Genomic DNA, 13975 nt, shown 5'->3' with positions numbered 1-13975 from the left:
ATATAGCTATCCCCCCTCCTCATTCCCTTCCCCTCTCTCCCCCCACCTATCTCCCCCTCCTTCCTCTCTCAGACAGCCACACTGTTTGGGATGCGGTCTGGAGAGAAGTAGTAGTAGGGTAGTTTCTTGCCTTCGTTGCGAATTTTGATGGCACTGCTGACCTCTGCCAGTCTCTTCCTGAACGACTCCATGGCCTCCTTCACCGGCTTCTCTATGAAGTGCTCATCTGGGTACATCCCCAGGAACAGCTGAAAGAGAGAGGACACACAGGGATTGGAGGGATTCCTTTATTATTTAGAATAAAAGCAGACAAACACCACGTGTGTTTATAGATGCGTATGCATGTGGTGTGTGTACCTCGTTCTCCTGAAACTGACTGAGGGCCCAGACGGCCCCTAGGTGCCAGCAGGACCGGCCGCGGTCAGGGAGACTCTGGATGATGAACTTCACATCTACCACCCCCTTCTGTCTGGGAGGGGGCTTACGCATGGTGGGGGGCGCATTGGGGATCCAAGAGCACCAGTCATACTGAAATACACAGAGTAGACAGACATTAACATCTAAGGGAAGATACAGTGCATTCAGAAAGTATTAAGACCCCTTCCCTTTTTCCACATTTTGTTACGTTACAGCCTTATTCTAAATTTGATGAAATAACACATTTTACTCATCAATACACACAATACCCTATAATGACAAAGCGAAAAAGGTGTTTGAATTATTTTAGCAAATGTATTACAAATAAAAAACAGAAATACCTTATTTACATACGTTTTCAGACCCTTTGTTATTTTTACAACTTGATTGGAGTCCACTTATGGTAATTCAATTTATTGGACATGATTTGGAAAGGCACACTCCTGTCTATATAAGGTCCCACAGTTGACAATGCATGTAAGAGCAAAAATCAAGCCATGAGGTCAAGGAATTGTCCGTAAAGCTCAGACAGGATTGTGTCGAGGCACAGATCTGGGGAAGGGTACCAAAAAATGTCTGCAGCATTGAAGGTCCCCAAGAACACAGTGGCCTCTATCATTCTTAAATGGAAGAAGTTTGGAACCACCAATACTCTTCCTAGAGCTGGCTGCCTGTCCAAACTGAGCAATCGGGGGAGGAAGGTCTTGGTCAGGGAGGTGACCAAGAACCCGATTGTCACACTGACAAAGCTCCAGAGTTCCTCTGTGGAGACGGGAGAACCTTCCAGAAGGACAACCATCTCTGCAACACTCCACCAATGCACATGACAGCCCACTTGGAGTTTGCCAAAAGGCACCTAAAGGACTCTCAGACCATGAGAAATAAGATTCTCTGGTCTGATGAAATCAAGATTGAACTCTTTGACCTGAATGCCAAGTGTCACGTCTGGAGAAAATCTGGCACCATCCCTACGGTGAAGCATAGTGGTGGCAGCATCACGCTGTGGGGATGTTTTTCAGCGGCAGGGACTGGGAGACTAGTCAGGATAGAGGGAAAGATGAACGGAGCAAGGTACAGAGAGATCCTTGATGAAACCTGCTCCAGAGCGCTCAGGACCTCAGACTGGGGCGAAGGTTCACCTTCCAACAGGACAACGACCCTAAGCACACAGCAAAGACAACGCAGGAGTGGCTTTGGGACAAGTCTCTGAATGTCCTTGAGTGGCCCAGCCAGAATCCGGACTTGAACCCGATCTAACATCTCTGAAGAGACCTGAAAATAGCTGTGCAGCAACGCTCCCCATTCAACCTGACAGAGCTTGAGAGGATCTGCAGAGAAGAATGGGAGAATCTCCCCAAATACAGGTGTGCCAAGCTTGTAGCGTCATACCCAAGAAGACCCGAGGCTGTAATCGCTGCCAAAGGTGCTTCAACAAAGTACTGAGTAAAGGGTCTGAATACTTATGTAAATGTGATATTTCATTTTATTTATTTTTTACATTTGTTAAAATTTCTAAAAACCTGTTTTTGCTTTGTCATTATGCAGTATTGTGTGTAGATTGATGAGGGACATTTTTTATTTAATCCATTTTAGAATAAGGCTGTAACGTAACAAAATGTGGAAAAAGTTGAGGGTTCTGAATACTTTCTGAATGCACTGTAGCTGGTGCTCTTGTCTGCAAGCATTGACCAAGCTTATCTACAGTAATGTTGACCAACTGTCCCAAGCCTACCTGACTATATAGCCTACCTGAGCAAATCTTACCTTTCCAAAGCCTACCTGACCAAGTCTTACCTGTCCAAAGCCTACCTTTATGAAATCTAACCAAGGCCTAGATTCGATCAGATCAAGCGTAGCAGACACCCACATAGCGGATGTTTTGGGGATGTTTGAGGTGGAACTGCATTGGAGCCGTCAAATCGGTGAACAGTTGCTCTTACGATCATTGTCACGAAACCACACCCGCCCGACTCGCATTAATAGTTCAGAACGAGAAAGTGTAGGCTACATAGACATAATTATACTCATATTGAAAAATCATTAAACAAAATAATGAGGATTTCTATCAACTTAATCGAGGTGTAGATTAAATCTCTGATTCTAGTGTTCGAACTTGCAAACAAGGCTGCATGGGATTTCTGCTAATGCGACTCAGCGCAGCCAAAGACAATGTCCGTTTCATAATGCCTGGAGCCACTTGTGGAGTTGACAGCTCCAACGCAGTTCCACCTCAGACACCACCAAAACAACTGCTATGCGAATGTTTGCTAAAGCGGATCTGATCAAATCGAGCCCCCAGTCGTACCTGTCCAAAGTTGACAGCAGCGTGGTGTGCAGAGGCAGTGAAGATGATGACAGTCAGGTACTCTGTGAGCTCCTCGCGTGTCTTCAGGGACTTGGGAAACCCTGCAGAAAGGTTTTTTGGCGCAACACATTTGTTTCACCATGGAGTCACTAAGGTCAGTCCCTAGACACACAGTGTCATGCAATCACATACTACGGTATTGCTTAGCAATGCACAACACCAGTCTATGAAGGCTCCATCTCCTGCTGGTTTTGAGTCCCCTGGCAATTCATGTTGACTGGGCCAGAGGTTTATATACACCTGGTTACCCAGGTATACAGTAGTTCTGTCAGATGTAAACCAGCAGAGTGGCCCTCGAAGAGTGGAGTTGTGGCCCCTACCAGACTGAGTTCCTTGCTCGCACACCACTGTTCCATTTCCATTTACATCATTTTAGCAGACGCTCTTATCCAGAGCGACTTACAGTTAGTGAGTGCATACATTTTCCACAGCAACAGACAAGCACAGAGGCTTTTGGCCAACTTAAAAGTGAAGTGCATATCCGCATAGCTAAATATTCATGGTCAGCTATGTCTTTCAACACAGTCCAGAGAAATAAGTGTGTTTTTGTATTGCAGATAACAAAAACAGCATTTTAAAGCAGGCTATGCCATTGTAGTGTTTGTTGATTATAATGTTGCATGTGTTTGTACCCACCACAGCAGTCAAGGTCCTGCATCCCAAAGCTGCAGACATCTTTAACAAACGCCTGGATCTCCTCATCCTTCTGTACTGTGTCATCACTGTCATAGTAGATACACACCACGTCCCACACAAAACTAGGGAAACGGCAAATCAAATTTAGGGTTAGGGTAATGGCTAGGGTTAGGGTTGATCCGGGGTGGGGACATACTGTATGCTAGGGTTAGGGTAATGGCTAGGGCTTTAGGGTTATGGCTTCAGGGGTGGGTTGAGCCGGGGTGTGGACATGAAGCTAGGGTTAGGGTTAGCCACCTCATGGCCATTTCATGGCATCTTGTCCTGGTGATTGGCCTGGTTCTCCTCCTATAAATGTGTCAAGAAGGACACACACACAGACCCCCCCCACACACACACACACACCCACACCCCTATGACCTCTGACCTCTTGGTGACATCCCAGACCCTGTTCCCGTCATCTCTGTAGTAGTAGTAGGGTAGGTCCTCAGGGCTGTCCACCCCGCGGGCCTTAATGGCATCAGGGAAACACAGAGACCTGAAGGTCAGTGACCTCATAGCCTTCTGGAGCATCTCTACATGACCTCCACCTCCTGTACCGTTCGCCTGGGGAGAGACAGTACACATTAGCTCTCTATGTCTACGTCTTTAGCCCCATTTATACCTGGTGCTAACATGCGTCCTTTGTCCTGATCGTGTCCACATTCTGATTGTGCCCACATTTTTAGACAGGTTTAGACGATTAAAAGACGTATTGTGATCTGATTGTGATCAGATCTTCCTGACCACCTCCGGAAGTAATCAGGCACACATTGTGTCTGGAGATCTTACAAGTGTAGACAGATCTGGACAGCAAACCATTTCAATCATAATAATCCCGCCCTCTAAAATTATTGACAGGTGGCACCATTTACTTATAGCATCAATAATTGTCTAGTAATAAATAAATATTTATTTCTAAAGAATATTGGTCAAATAATTTCCATACAGGAAGGGACTAGGAAATCTGGTCACAATGCAGATACAGTGGATGGATAAGAAACATTTTAAAACCATGTGTAGACACGACAAACCTTGATCTGATAGTGATTGGATCATATTGATCAGATCACGAAACCCACATGTTAGGGCAAGGTGTAAATGAGGCTTCTGTCTCTAGCCCCGTTTATTTATACCTGGTGCTAATTTTGGTTAACCCAGAACTAAAGTATTGCGTAATTGGTCAGATGCTCAATTAAGTTCTGGGTCCATGTTAAGAGAAGAGATGAAGAGATGCTAGAACGAGGAGCGGAACCAGAACGAGGAGCTCCACCCTCTCTCTTTGCAAGTTACGGACACGTGTATGTTTTGTCCAAATAACCAGTGACGAAAAACCCAAACACCGGAACTATTAATGCACGTTAACAATCGGTGCTCATAGTATAAAGACTAAGGTTGCAAAGCTGCTGGTAATTTCCAAAGTTACTGGAATCTTCTGTAATTTTTGTAATTAACAGGTAATCTATGGTAATTTTGGTCATTTACACTTGAATAAGTTTTAAAAAATGTATTCATATATAATATTTATTTTTTATGTGTCTATATTGTCCATGAGTTTCTTGTGACTAGACCATATAGTTCAAGAGAAAATAGCCTAATGAATGAAAAAAGCATCTAATCAACAAAGGCATTTTATACAACTATGCAACTCTTCCAACTATTTACTTTTCCACAACTGCCCCCAGTTTGGTGCCAAAACATTTACAACAAAGACATAGATATAGTAAAATAAATAAGTGTGTAAAAAAATAAATATATAAAGGATATTTCATGTTGAAACCCTCATATTAAACACCAATGTTATTCACAAGTTTACATTTAGGATAATGTTTTACAGCTTTGTCATTTAATGTTTTATTTTTAAATCATCTTATTTGATTATGTTATTTATTTTACATGCGATAATTAGACACCTGTGATAAACTGAAGTACCCAAAAGGGCCACTTGATGTCTTGTGATAAATTACATAAAATATTTGAGAGTTACAAAAATTCTGGTAATTTACTGGTAAACTTTTAAAGTTTCCAATAATATACCTTTCCAACCCTGATAAAAACAGATCTACTGTACCATTTATGTTTACGTAGTCTGTTCACGAGATTAACCTGGTGCTAACATGTGTAAACACAGCCATTGTGTCTGGATATCTTAAAAGTGTAGACAGATTTGGACAACAAACTATGTAAATCATAATAATCCCATCCTCTAAAATCATTGACAGGTGGCACCATTGATTTATAGCATCAATATGTGTATTAAAATAAATGCATAAATATTATTTTGAAAGAATCTGTCAAATATACTGAACACAAATATCAACACAACATGTAAAGTGTTGGTCCCATTTTTCATGAGCTGAAATAAAAAATCCCAGAAATGTTCCATATGCACAAAAAGCTTATTTCTCTCAAATGTTGTACACAAATTAGTTTGCATCCCTGTTAGTAAGCATTTCTCCTTTGCCAAGATAATCCATCCACCTGACAGGTGTGGCATATCAAGAAGCTGATTAAACAGCATGATCATTACACAGGTGCACCTTGTGCTGGGGACAATAAAAGGCCACTCTAAAATGTGCAGTTTTGTCGCACAACACAATGCCACAGATGTCTCAAGTTTTGAAGGAGCGTGCAATTTGCAAGCTGACTGTAGGAATGTCCACCAGAGCTGTTGCCAGAGAATCTAATGTTAATTTCTCTACCATAAGCCGCCTCCAACGTCATTTTAGAGAATTTGGCAGTACGTCCAACCGGCCTCACAACCACAGACCCTGTGTAACCACGCCAGCCCAGGAATCCACATCCGGCTTCTTCATCTGCGGGATTGTCTGAGACCAGCCACCCGGACAGCTGATGAGACTGTGGATTTGCACAACCAAATCATTTCTGCACAAACTGTAAGAAACCATCTCAGGGAAACTCATCTGCGTGCCCTTCATGGATGAATCACGGTTTCAACTGTACCAGGCAGATGGCAGACAGCGTGTGTGGTGTCGTGTGTGTGAGCGGTTTGCTGATGTCAACATTGTGAACAGAGTGCCCCATGGTGGTGGTGGAGTTATGGTATGGAAAGGCATAAGCTATGGACAACGAACACAATTGCATTTTATCAATGGCAATTTGAATGCACAGAGACACCGTGACGAGATCCTGAGGCCCATTGTCGTGTCATTCATCCACCGTCATCTCCTCATGTTTCAACATGATAATGCACAGCCCCATGTCGCAAGGATCTGTACACAATTCCTGGAAGCCAAAAATGTGCCAGTTCTTTAATGGCCTGCATACTCACTAGACATGTCATGTTTGGGATGCTCTGGTTCGACGTGTACGACAGCGACTTCGTACAGCCATTGAAGAGGAGTAGGACAACGTTCCACAGGCCACAATCAACAGCCTGATCAACTCTATGCGAAGGAGATGTGTCGCGCTGCATGAGGCAAATGGTGGTCACACCAGATACTGACTAGTTTTCTGATCCATGCCCCTACTTTTTTTTAAAAAGGTATCTGTGACCAAGGTATCTGTAACCAAGGTATCTGTGACCAATTCCCAGTCATGTGAAATCCATAGATTAGGGCCTAGTGAATTTATTTCAATTGACTGACTTCCTTTTATGAACTCAGTAAAATCTTTGAAATTGTTGCGTGTATATTTTTGTTCAGTGTAATTTGCATACAGGGAGGGACCAGGAAATCTAGTCACAATGAAGACAGATAAGAGACATATTTTAGTACCATGTGTAGATGCACGTCTAAATATGTCTCAATGTCTCTCTCTCACACACTGTCACACATTATGTCACACACTCACCTTATCGAAGATGCCAAACTCACAGATGAGCTGCTCTCTGGCCTTGGTGTTGATGGCAATGGTGAAACGAATGTGAGGAAGGAGCAACTAGAGGACAGACCATCAATAAATAAATAAACAAACAAACCGATCAACCAACCATCTAACTAACCAATCCATGAATCAACTAATCAACCACATTAGTAGGCACAAAACACAGGCACGGACTGAAGTGTACTCGGTGTACCTTATAAGCAGGGTGTACAGCAGGCAGCTGTCTGAACATGGCCACTCCAAACACCTCAGAGACCAGGTGAGTCCTCAGCAGGTGTGTGACTGTCTGATGGATGTGGAAGTCAGAGGAGCGGACCCAGATCTTAGCTAGCATCCAGTCATACTGACCATCACTGGGCAGGAAGATAGGGTTGTCCTCCCCTGGAGTCTGACCCAGCTGGGAGAGAGAGAGGAGGAGGAGTATGTTTCGTTAGATGGTGAAGAAACAATGCGCCATGCTGTTTTTCTAACCATGCAGAATAGCCTACCTGTATGGCCAGAGGCAGGATCTTGCTCTGGCTGTTGTTGTACAGCAAACAGATAGGAGCAGCCAGGTACTGTAGAGTACAGGGGTCTGTACTGTTGGGACTGATGTCTTCCATCAACTCATAGTCTGCTATGTAGATGTTACCAGCCTGCAAACAACACGTAATACAAGGGGTGAATGTCTTACAATAAGAGCCTGTAAACCTTGGAGTCGGTCTGTCTTTCTGCATGTCTTGTCTGTTTCTGTGTACAATAGGTCACATATTCTGTGAGTGGATGTGATGTGTGCATGCATGTGTATAAGCTTGCATAAATGCGTGCATGTGACATGTGCATATGTGTGTCTCAGTCTGTACCTCGATCTCCTCCTCCAGAGTCATCTCTCTCTCCAGACAGTCTGCCACCATGTCGTGTGTAACGGGGAACTTCTCTGGCAGCTTGGTGCACTTCTGGATCATCACTGGGTTACAGCCGTTCAGGTACTGGTAGCCAAACATAAAATCCTCTTTCCAGTGCTCCATCACATACTCTAGGATAAGAATAGGGTAAAGGAGAGGAGAGGATTAGTATTTTACTAGGATCCGGATTAGCTACTGCTAAAGCAGCAGCTACTCAAAACGGAGAAGAGTGAGGAGACCGATACCACTTTCTATGGAGAAAACTGAGACCACACACCTGAGATGGTGTTTTTGATCCTGACGAAGATCCGCTCAAAGTCAGCAAAGTCATTCCAGGAGGACTGGAACATGTGCATGAACTGGTTAACACACAGGTTCTCTATGCTGGGGAGGAGAGAACAACATCATCAAGCTGCAGGGAAAGATTTCAGTAGCCTGATCCACCATCCTGACCGCTGCAATACCATGTAGAGAAACAGAATGTCATTTTGTGAGACCAGGATGGTCGAACGAGGCTAAGATTTATGTCCAGAGTTATTTTCTTCCAATTTAACTGTATTCACCCAACAAAAAACGACTGGATTCAGAAAATGTCAGTCACTGACTTACTGACAACCAGGAGTTGATGACAGATGTATGTTTACGACACATGTATTACACATTAATTATACACTTATCCATGTTATTTTCAATCATTAGCAGCATTGAATGAATTGGATGAAGAAAATAGTTTCTGCTTCCCTTCCGGTCTATGATTCGCACACACGTGTGCAGTACTTTGGCAGTGCTCAACACTTGGGATGCTAAGGATGTTGCTGCTAACCTCCTGGTGAGTAAAGTCTGCTAGTCATTGGTACATTGATACTGTCAATGAAGGTTATTATGCTTTAAATCTAATTCTATCCATTACCAGTCTGGTAATGCTACATCAAGCCAGCAATGCCTGAATAGCATAATGTACTGCATAATAGTTTATACCCTGTGCTCTCTGCAGATGAGCTGTTATCAACGAAAATTCAGCTGCACAAACAAGCCACAAGTAAGCAGCAGTAACACAGTCATGACACCAACACTTCTATTAATACACGTCAGAAAAGTGTCCTGCTAACCCCAGCCACTTCCTCTAGTTCCTCATCAATACATCACAAGTCTATCTTAGATGGTTGTTGTTGGTAATGAGGGCTACTATCCCATAACAACTACAGAGCAAAGACACACAACCCGTCTGGAAGGTTGTTATCCCTCGTAAGCAATCAAAACAAAAGTTGGACATCATCATCACCCATATTCACCACAGGAATTATTTCCTAATGTCTTTATGTAGATAAAAAGCATACTAGTACGCTGATAGGTTTGAACCAAAGTATTTGTCAGAGCACACAGCCAGTCTCATTGAGACAATATGTGTATGTGTTTAGCCTGTTGGTATGAAGGATACATGCAAATGTCCCTGGTTACTCATACAATGACTCTCCTGATCCACAGGCTTTCATACAGAGCTTTAAAACAAGCTTCCTTTTAGTCACGTCCACATACTACTCACCACCCACCCACCTACTGAACCAACAGCTTACTTCTGTGTCCCATTTAGCTTTTATTCAAACCAGGAAGTCCCGACATTTAGAAAACACCATCACTGCAATAAACAAATACTGACCCCAATGAACTGAAAACCCCCTACTATGACAAGTATGGACATCTCCACATTAGAAAGAGGCCTACTGTAGGTTTAGCACTGTATGAGTGTAAAAATTTAACAGAGTTTAAGACTAGATGGACAATGTTGCAAATAAGGGGAAACAGTTCCAGCAGAGTGTAGTGACAGGACAATGACACTCCTCTGCCATAAAACCCCAGACCTCTTGGCAGAGTCTGCAGTGCATATAAAAAATAAAGGGTGTATACACTAGGTTACAGAGTGTAGTGTGAATGCAGTACTTACGCCTTACTGTAGTTGAGTATGAAGTCGACTCCTTTCTCACTGTCAAACTGGATGTCTCTGGGAAGCTCTTTGTGAGCGTTGGCATCTATACTCATAGGAATCCCAGGCTGCCACTCCCTCCATCTACACACAGGAGGACATCACAGAATCAGGTTCAGCACTACTGAATTAGGACTCCACTACGTAACACTGTGTGCAGGTCTTTTAATGTTAGTAGGCTACACTATATGTCATTTCAGTGCATTGACTACTAGATAAACATTTAGTAGTTCAATACATTTATTTGTTGAATGCATCTTGGTATAAAATCAATATGTCATTGTTATGTAGATGTGTGTTACACAATAAACCCAGCTCTTGCCTGTAGATTTTCCTTCTGCTCTCCAGCTCTTTGTGTCGGTGTTGCTTCACCAGTCTGGTCTTGTCATCCTTTGGCAGCCGTGCTTGAAAAAAAGGGGAACAACGATACTGAGGATGATTTTAGATTTACTTCTGTGTTCCTTAAGCTAAAGAGTGGGGACAGTTTGAAAGACATGAGCGACCGACAGACGGACCTGACCGACAGACATTAACGACTGACAGACCTGACAGACAGACACGACCGACAGACAGACACGACTGGCAGACAGACAGACACAGACCCGACCCACAGACAGGTACCTTTGCCGTCCCTGAGGACCACCTCCTTGTCGTCCACCAGCCAGCGGAAGCAGGGGAACTCTACGTAGTCTCCAAAGGGGGTCTTCACTGTGATGTACTTACAGTACCAGTCATCATGAACCCAGTACTTCTTCTTCTCTATCTTCACCAGCTCCATCTCTCCCAGGTTCTCCCCCACCGTCACATCATACGAGTCCACCTGAGAACAGACAACCAGGTTTAGAGAGATTTGAGCAAAGTGGACAAAATGGGCCCAGATTAAGCCTAACCTGAGGACGGACTATGGTCGTTACAAATTTGTCATTGTTACATAAAGTGCATTTTTTATCAATGACTTATACCGAACAAGGTTTTGTGTTTGTTTGGCTGCCCATTAGCTGTTCCTTTTGCACCGGATACTCTTTCTGCAGTCCAGACACAATAGCCAAAAACAGCAAGAAAGAGACAGCATGAGGTTAGTAGCAGCTCATGAGTCACTGATGGTTGGTGCAATATACAGCCACTTGCATCCTGAACTAAAGAGTACAACTGGATGTAGTGTACAAGATACAGACACTGGTGAATATTTCTTTTTGCAATTTTACCCCCTTTTTCTCCCCAACTTCGTGATATCCAATTGCGATCTTGTCTCATCGCTTCAACTCCCCAACGGGCTCTGGAGAGGTGAAGGTCGAGTCATACGTCCTCCGAAACATGACCCGCCTAGCCGAGCTGTTTCTTAACACCCGCTCGCTTAACCCAGAAGCCAGCTGCACCAATGTGTCGGAGGAAACACCGTTCAACTAACGACCGAAGTCAGCTTCCAGGCGCCCGGCCCACCTCAAGGAATCGCTAGAGTGCAATGAGCCAAGTAAAGTCCCCCCGGCCAAACCCTCCCCTAACCCGGACGACGCTGGGCCAATTGTGCGCCGCCCTATGGGACTCCCGGTCACAGCCAGTTGTGACACAGCCTGGGATTGAACCCCAGGATGTAGTGACGCTGCAACACTGCGATGCAGTGCCTTAGACCGTTGCGCCACTAGGGAAGCTTTTGTATTGATTTTCCATGTGTTGTTCAAGGGTCATAAGGTCATGAGCAGGTCACTCATCAGTTACTGGCTGTAATAGAGGTTTAGCAATAGGCCTTATGTTATTATTTTGCTTCATTAGAGTAAAAGCACAGAGAAATACACTCATTCACAGAAACGGAGTTGGCGGTGATGGCACCAATAGGGCTCACTCTGCACTGGAGTGTAGCCTCTTTATCTGGTACAGTACTTGGTAGTGGATAAGGAACGTTTCTTCAAGACAATGTAAAGTGATTTGAGCACCTGGAAAATAGTTTTATGGAAACCAAGCCATTGTATTTCCAAGTGAAAACCAGGTAACAAGCACTCTATGAATGGTTCTTATCGCATGCCTGAGTATCACAGTCCCTCAAATAGTAGTATTGAGAGCAATGACCATTTATTTCATCTTTATGCTATGGATTACTCCCTTTAGCTCATATTGCAGCACAGTTTCAAGCTCAGTTGGTAGAGCATGGCGCTTGCAACACCAGGGTTGTGGGTTCAATTCCCACGGGGGGCCAGTATAAAAAAATATATAGATATATATGCACTCTAACTGTAAGTCGCTCTGGATAAGAGCGTCTGCTAAATGACTAAAATGTAAATGTAGGGGAATAGAGGGACTGGGGTTGATCCTGCAACACAGGGAGATCTTACACCAGGGAACAGTAAAATACAAAATAATTTATTTGTACATTTGTTAAGGAACCATGTGCAGTTATTAGCAGGGTGCATTGCCCAACATGTTAGTCAAATTTGTCAGTCCTTAATTACGTAAAAATAATGAAAAAATGACATAGAATAATACAATGTTGGTGTAATAAATATGAATATGTCCAAAAGGCATGTAAAATGTTATTGTTAAACTACAATGTAAGTTCATTCACCCAGACCGAGGTCTTGTGAGGGCTTCCAGAGGGAGATATCTTGTGGTCTAACAAGTATGCAATTGTCGACACAAACTAGTAATCAGTCCAATTATAGTGCATAATTGGAGTTGAGTCTTCAGGACAGATACCAGAGGAAGTGTGCATTCTATTAAGCATTGACTTAATAGTTATAATTGATGGGAAGTGTGCATGTGCACAATTGGGGGAAGGGTGAAGAATCAGGATGCAGCCAGAGTTTCAAATCTGATAAAGACAATTATTGGAAATATTTTCTCTAACAAGGTCACCTCTGAGTGTATTTTAAGTAATGCACACACTGTGAAACTTTTAAACTGACTCTTGCCACTGTAACTCAACTCACCGCCCCTCTCTCGAAGTCGTTGTAGAGTGGTTTGTCCAGTAAAGTCCTCTCACTACATCCCTCTGTTCCCACCAGGGTGATATAGATGTAGTCATCAGTCCCTGCAAACCACTGGCTTCCTGTAGCCACCGTCACTGTGTAGGATGGCATGGTGGTACACACACACACAGGATGGACAGGAGAATTGATATCCACTGGTTAAGTCTGCAGGCAGATATGATAGCCTCCTACAAGTGTGTTGGTCGTTCACTAAGAGAGTCTGGACCAAATTTGATTTCCCCTTTTTGCTAATGAATTTACGTAGACCCTCTTAAACTCTCTCTCTTTCTAGATCTCCTACTCTCGGTCTCTCTCTCGCTTACTCTTTCTCCCTCCCTTTCTCCTTCCCTCTCTAGCGCTCTCTTTCACACCCCCTTAAGTACTGACACCACACATGTAATGCAAATGCATTTAAACAACTAGCTAGAGGCGGCAGATGCATTCGATAATGTTTCACACTGGCTGGTGTACTGTTTGAGTGTTTAACCCCACCTCCTTATTACGCATGAAGGAATGGCCAGATCTCTCCCTCTCTCTCTTTCACTCTCTCAATGTTTATGACAATACGAATATACAGTGCCTTCAGGAAGTATTCCACATTTTCTTGTGTTACAGCCCGAATTTTAAATGGATTAGATTTTTGGGTCACTGGCCTACCAACAATCTCTCAAGTGGAATTTTGTTTTTCGAAATGTTTACAAATTAATTGAAAATAAAAAGCTGAAATGTCTTGAGTCAATTAGTATTCAACCCCTTTGTTATGGCAAACCTAAATAAGTTCAGGAGTAAACATTTGCTTAACAAGTCACATATATTGCATGCGTCACTCTGCTTTCCAACAGACACT

General features: G+C 43.4%; 1 protein-coding gene across 1 annotated transcript; it reads right to left on the bottom strand.

Moving 5' to 3' along the window:
* Positions 1-68: 68 nt before the first annotated feature.
* LOC121583968 (polyunsaturated fatty acid 5-lipoxygenase-like) lies at positions 69-13519 on the bottom strand. The gene is made up of 14 exons (XM_041899822.2): positions 13090-13519; positions 10790-10988; positions 10491-10572; positions 10130-10252; positions 8465-8571; positions 8146-8318; positions 7792-7938; positions 7497-7700; positions 7271-7357; positions 3846-4024; positions 3419-3540; positions 2723-2823; positions 358-528; positions 69-248 (listed from the first exon to the last, which is right to left on the bottom strand). Exons 1-14 carry the CDS (start codon positions 13237-13239, stop codon positions 69-71), a joined length of 2025 nt encoding a protein of 674 aa, XP_041755756.1. The 5' UTR covers positions 13240-13519.
* Between the last annotated feature and the right edge of the window lie 456 nt (positions 13520-13975).

The sequence above is a fragment of the Coregonus clupeaformis genome, unplaced genomic scaffold (genome assembly GCF_020615455.1).
Source record: "Coregonus clupeaformis isolate EN_2021a unplaced genomic scaffold, ASM2061545v1 scaf0176, whole genome shotgun sequence".
In the NCBI taxonomy this organism is placed as follows: Eukaryota; Metazoa; Chordata; class Actinopteri; order Salmoniformes; family Salmonidae; genus Coregonus; species Coregonus clupeaformis.
Note: the sequence above shows the minus strand (reverse complement) of the source record. Positions and strands in the feature narration are given on the sequence as shown.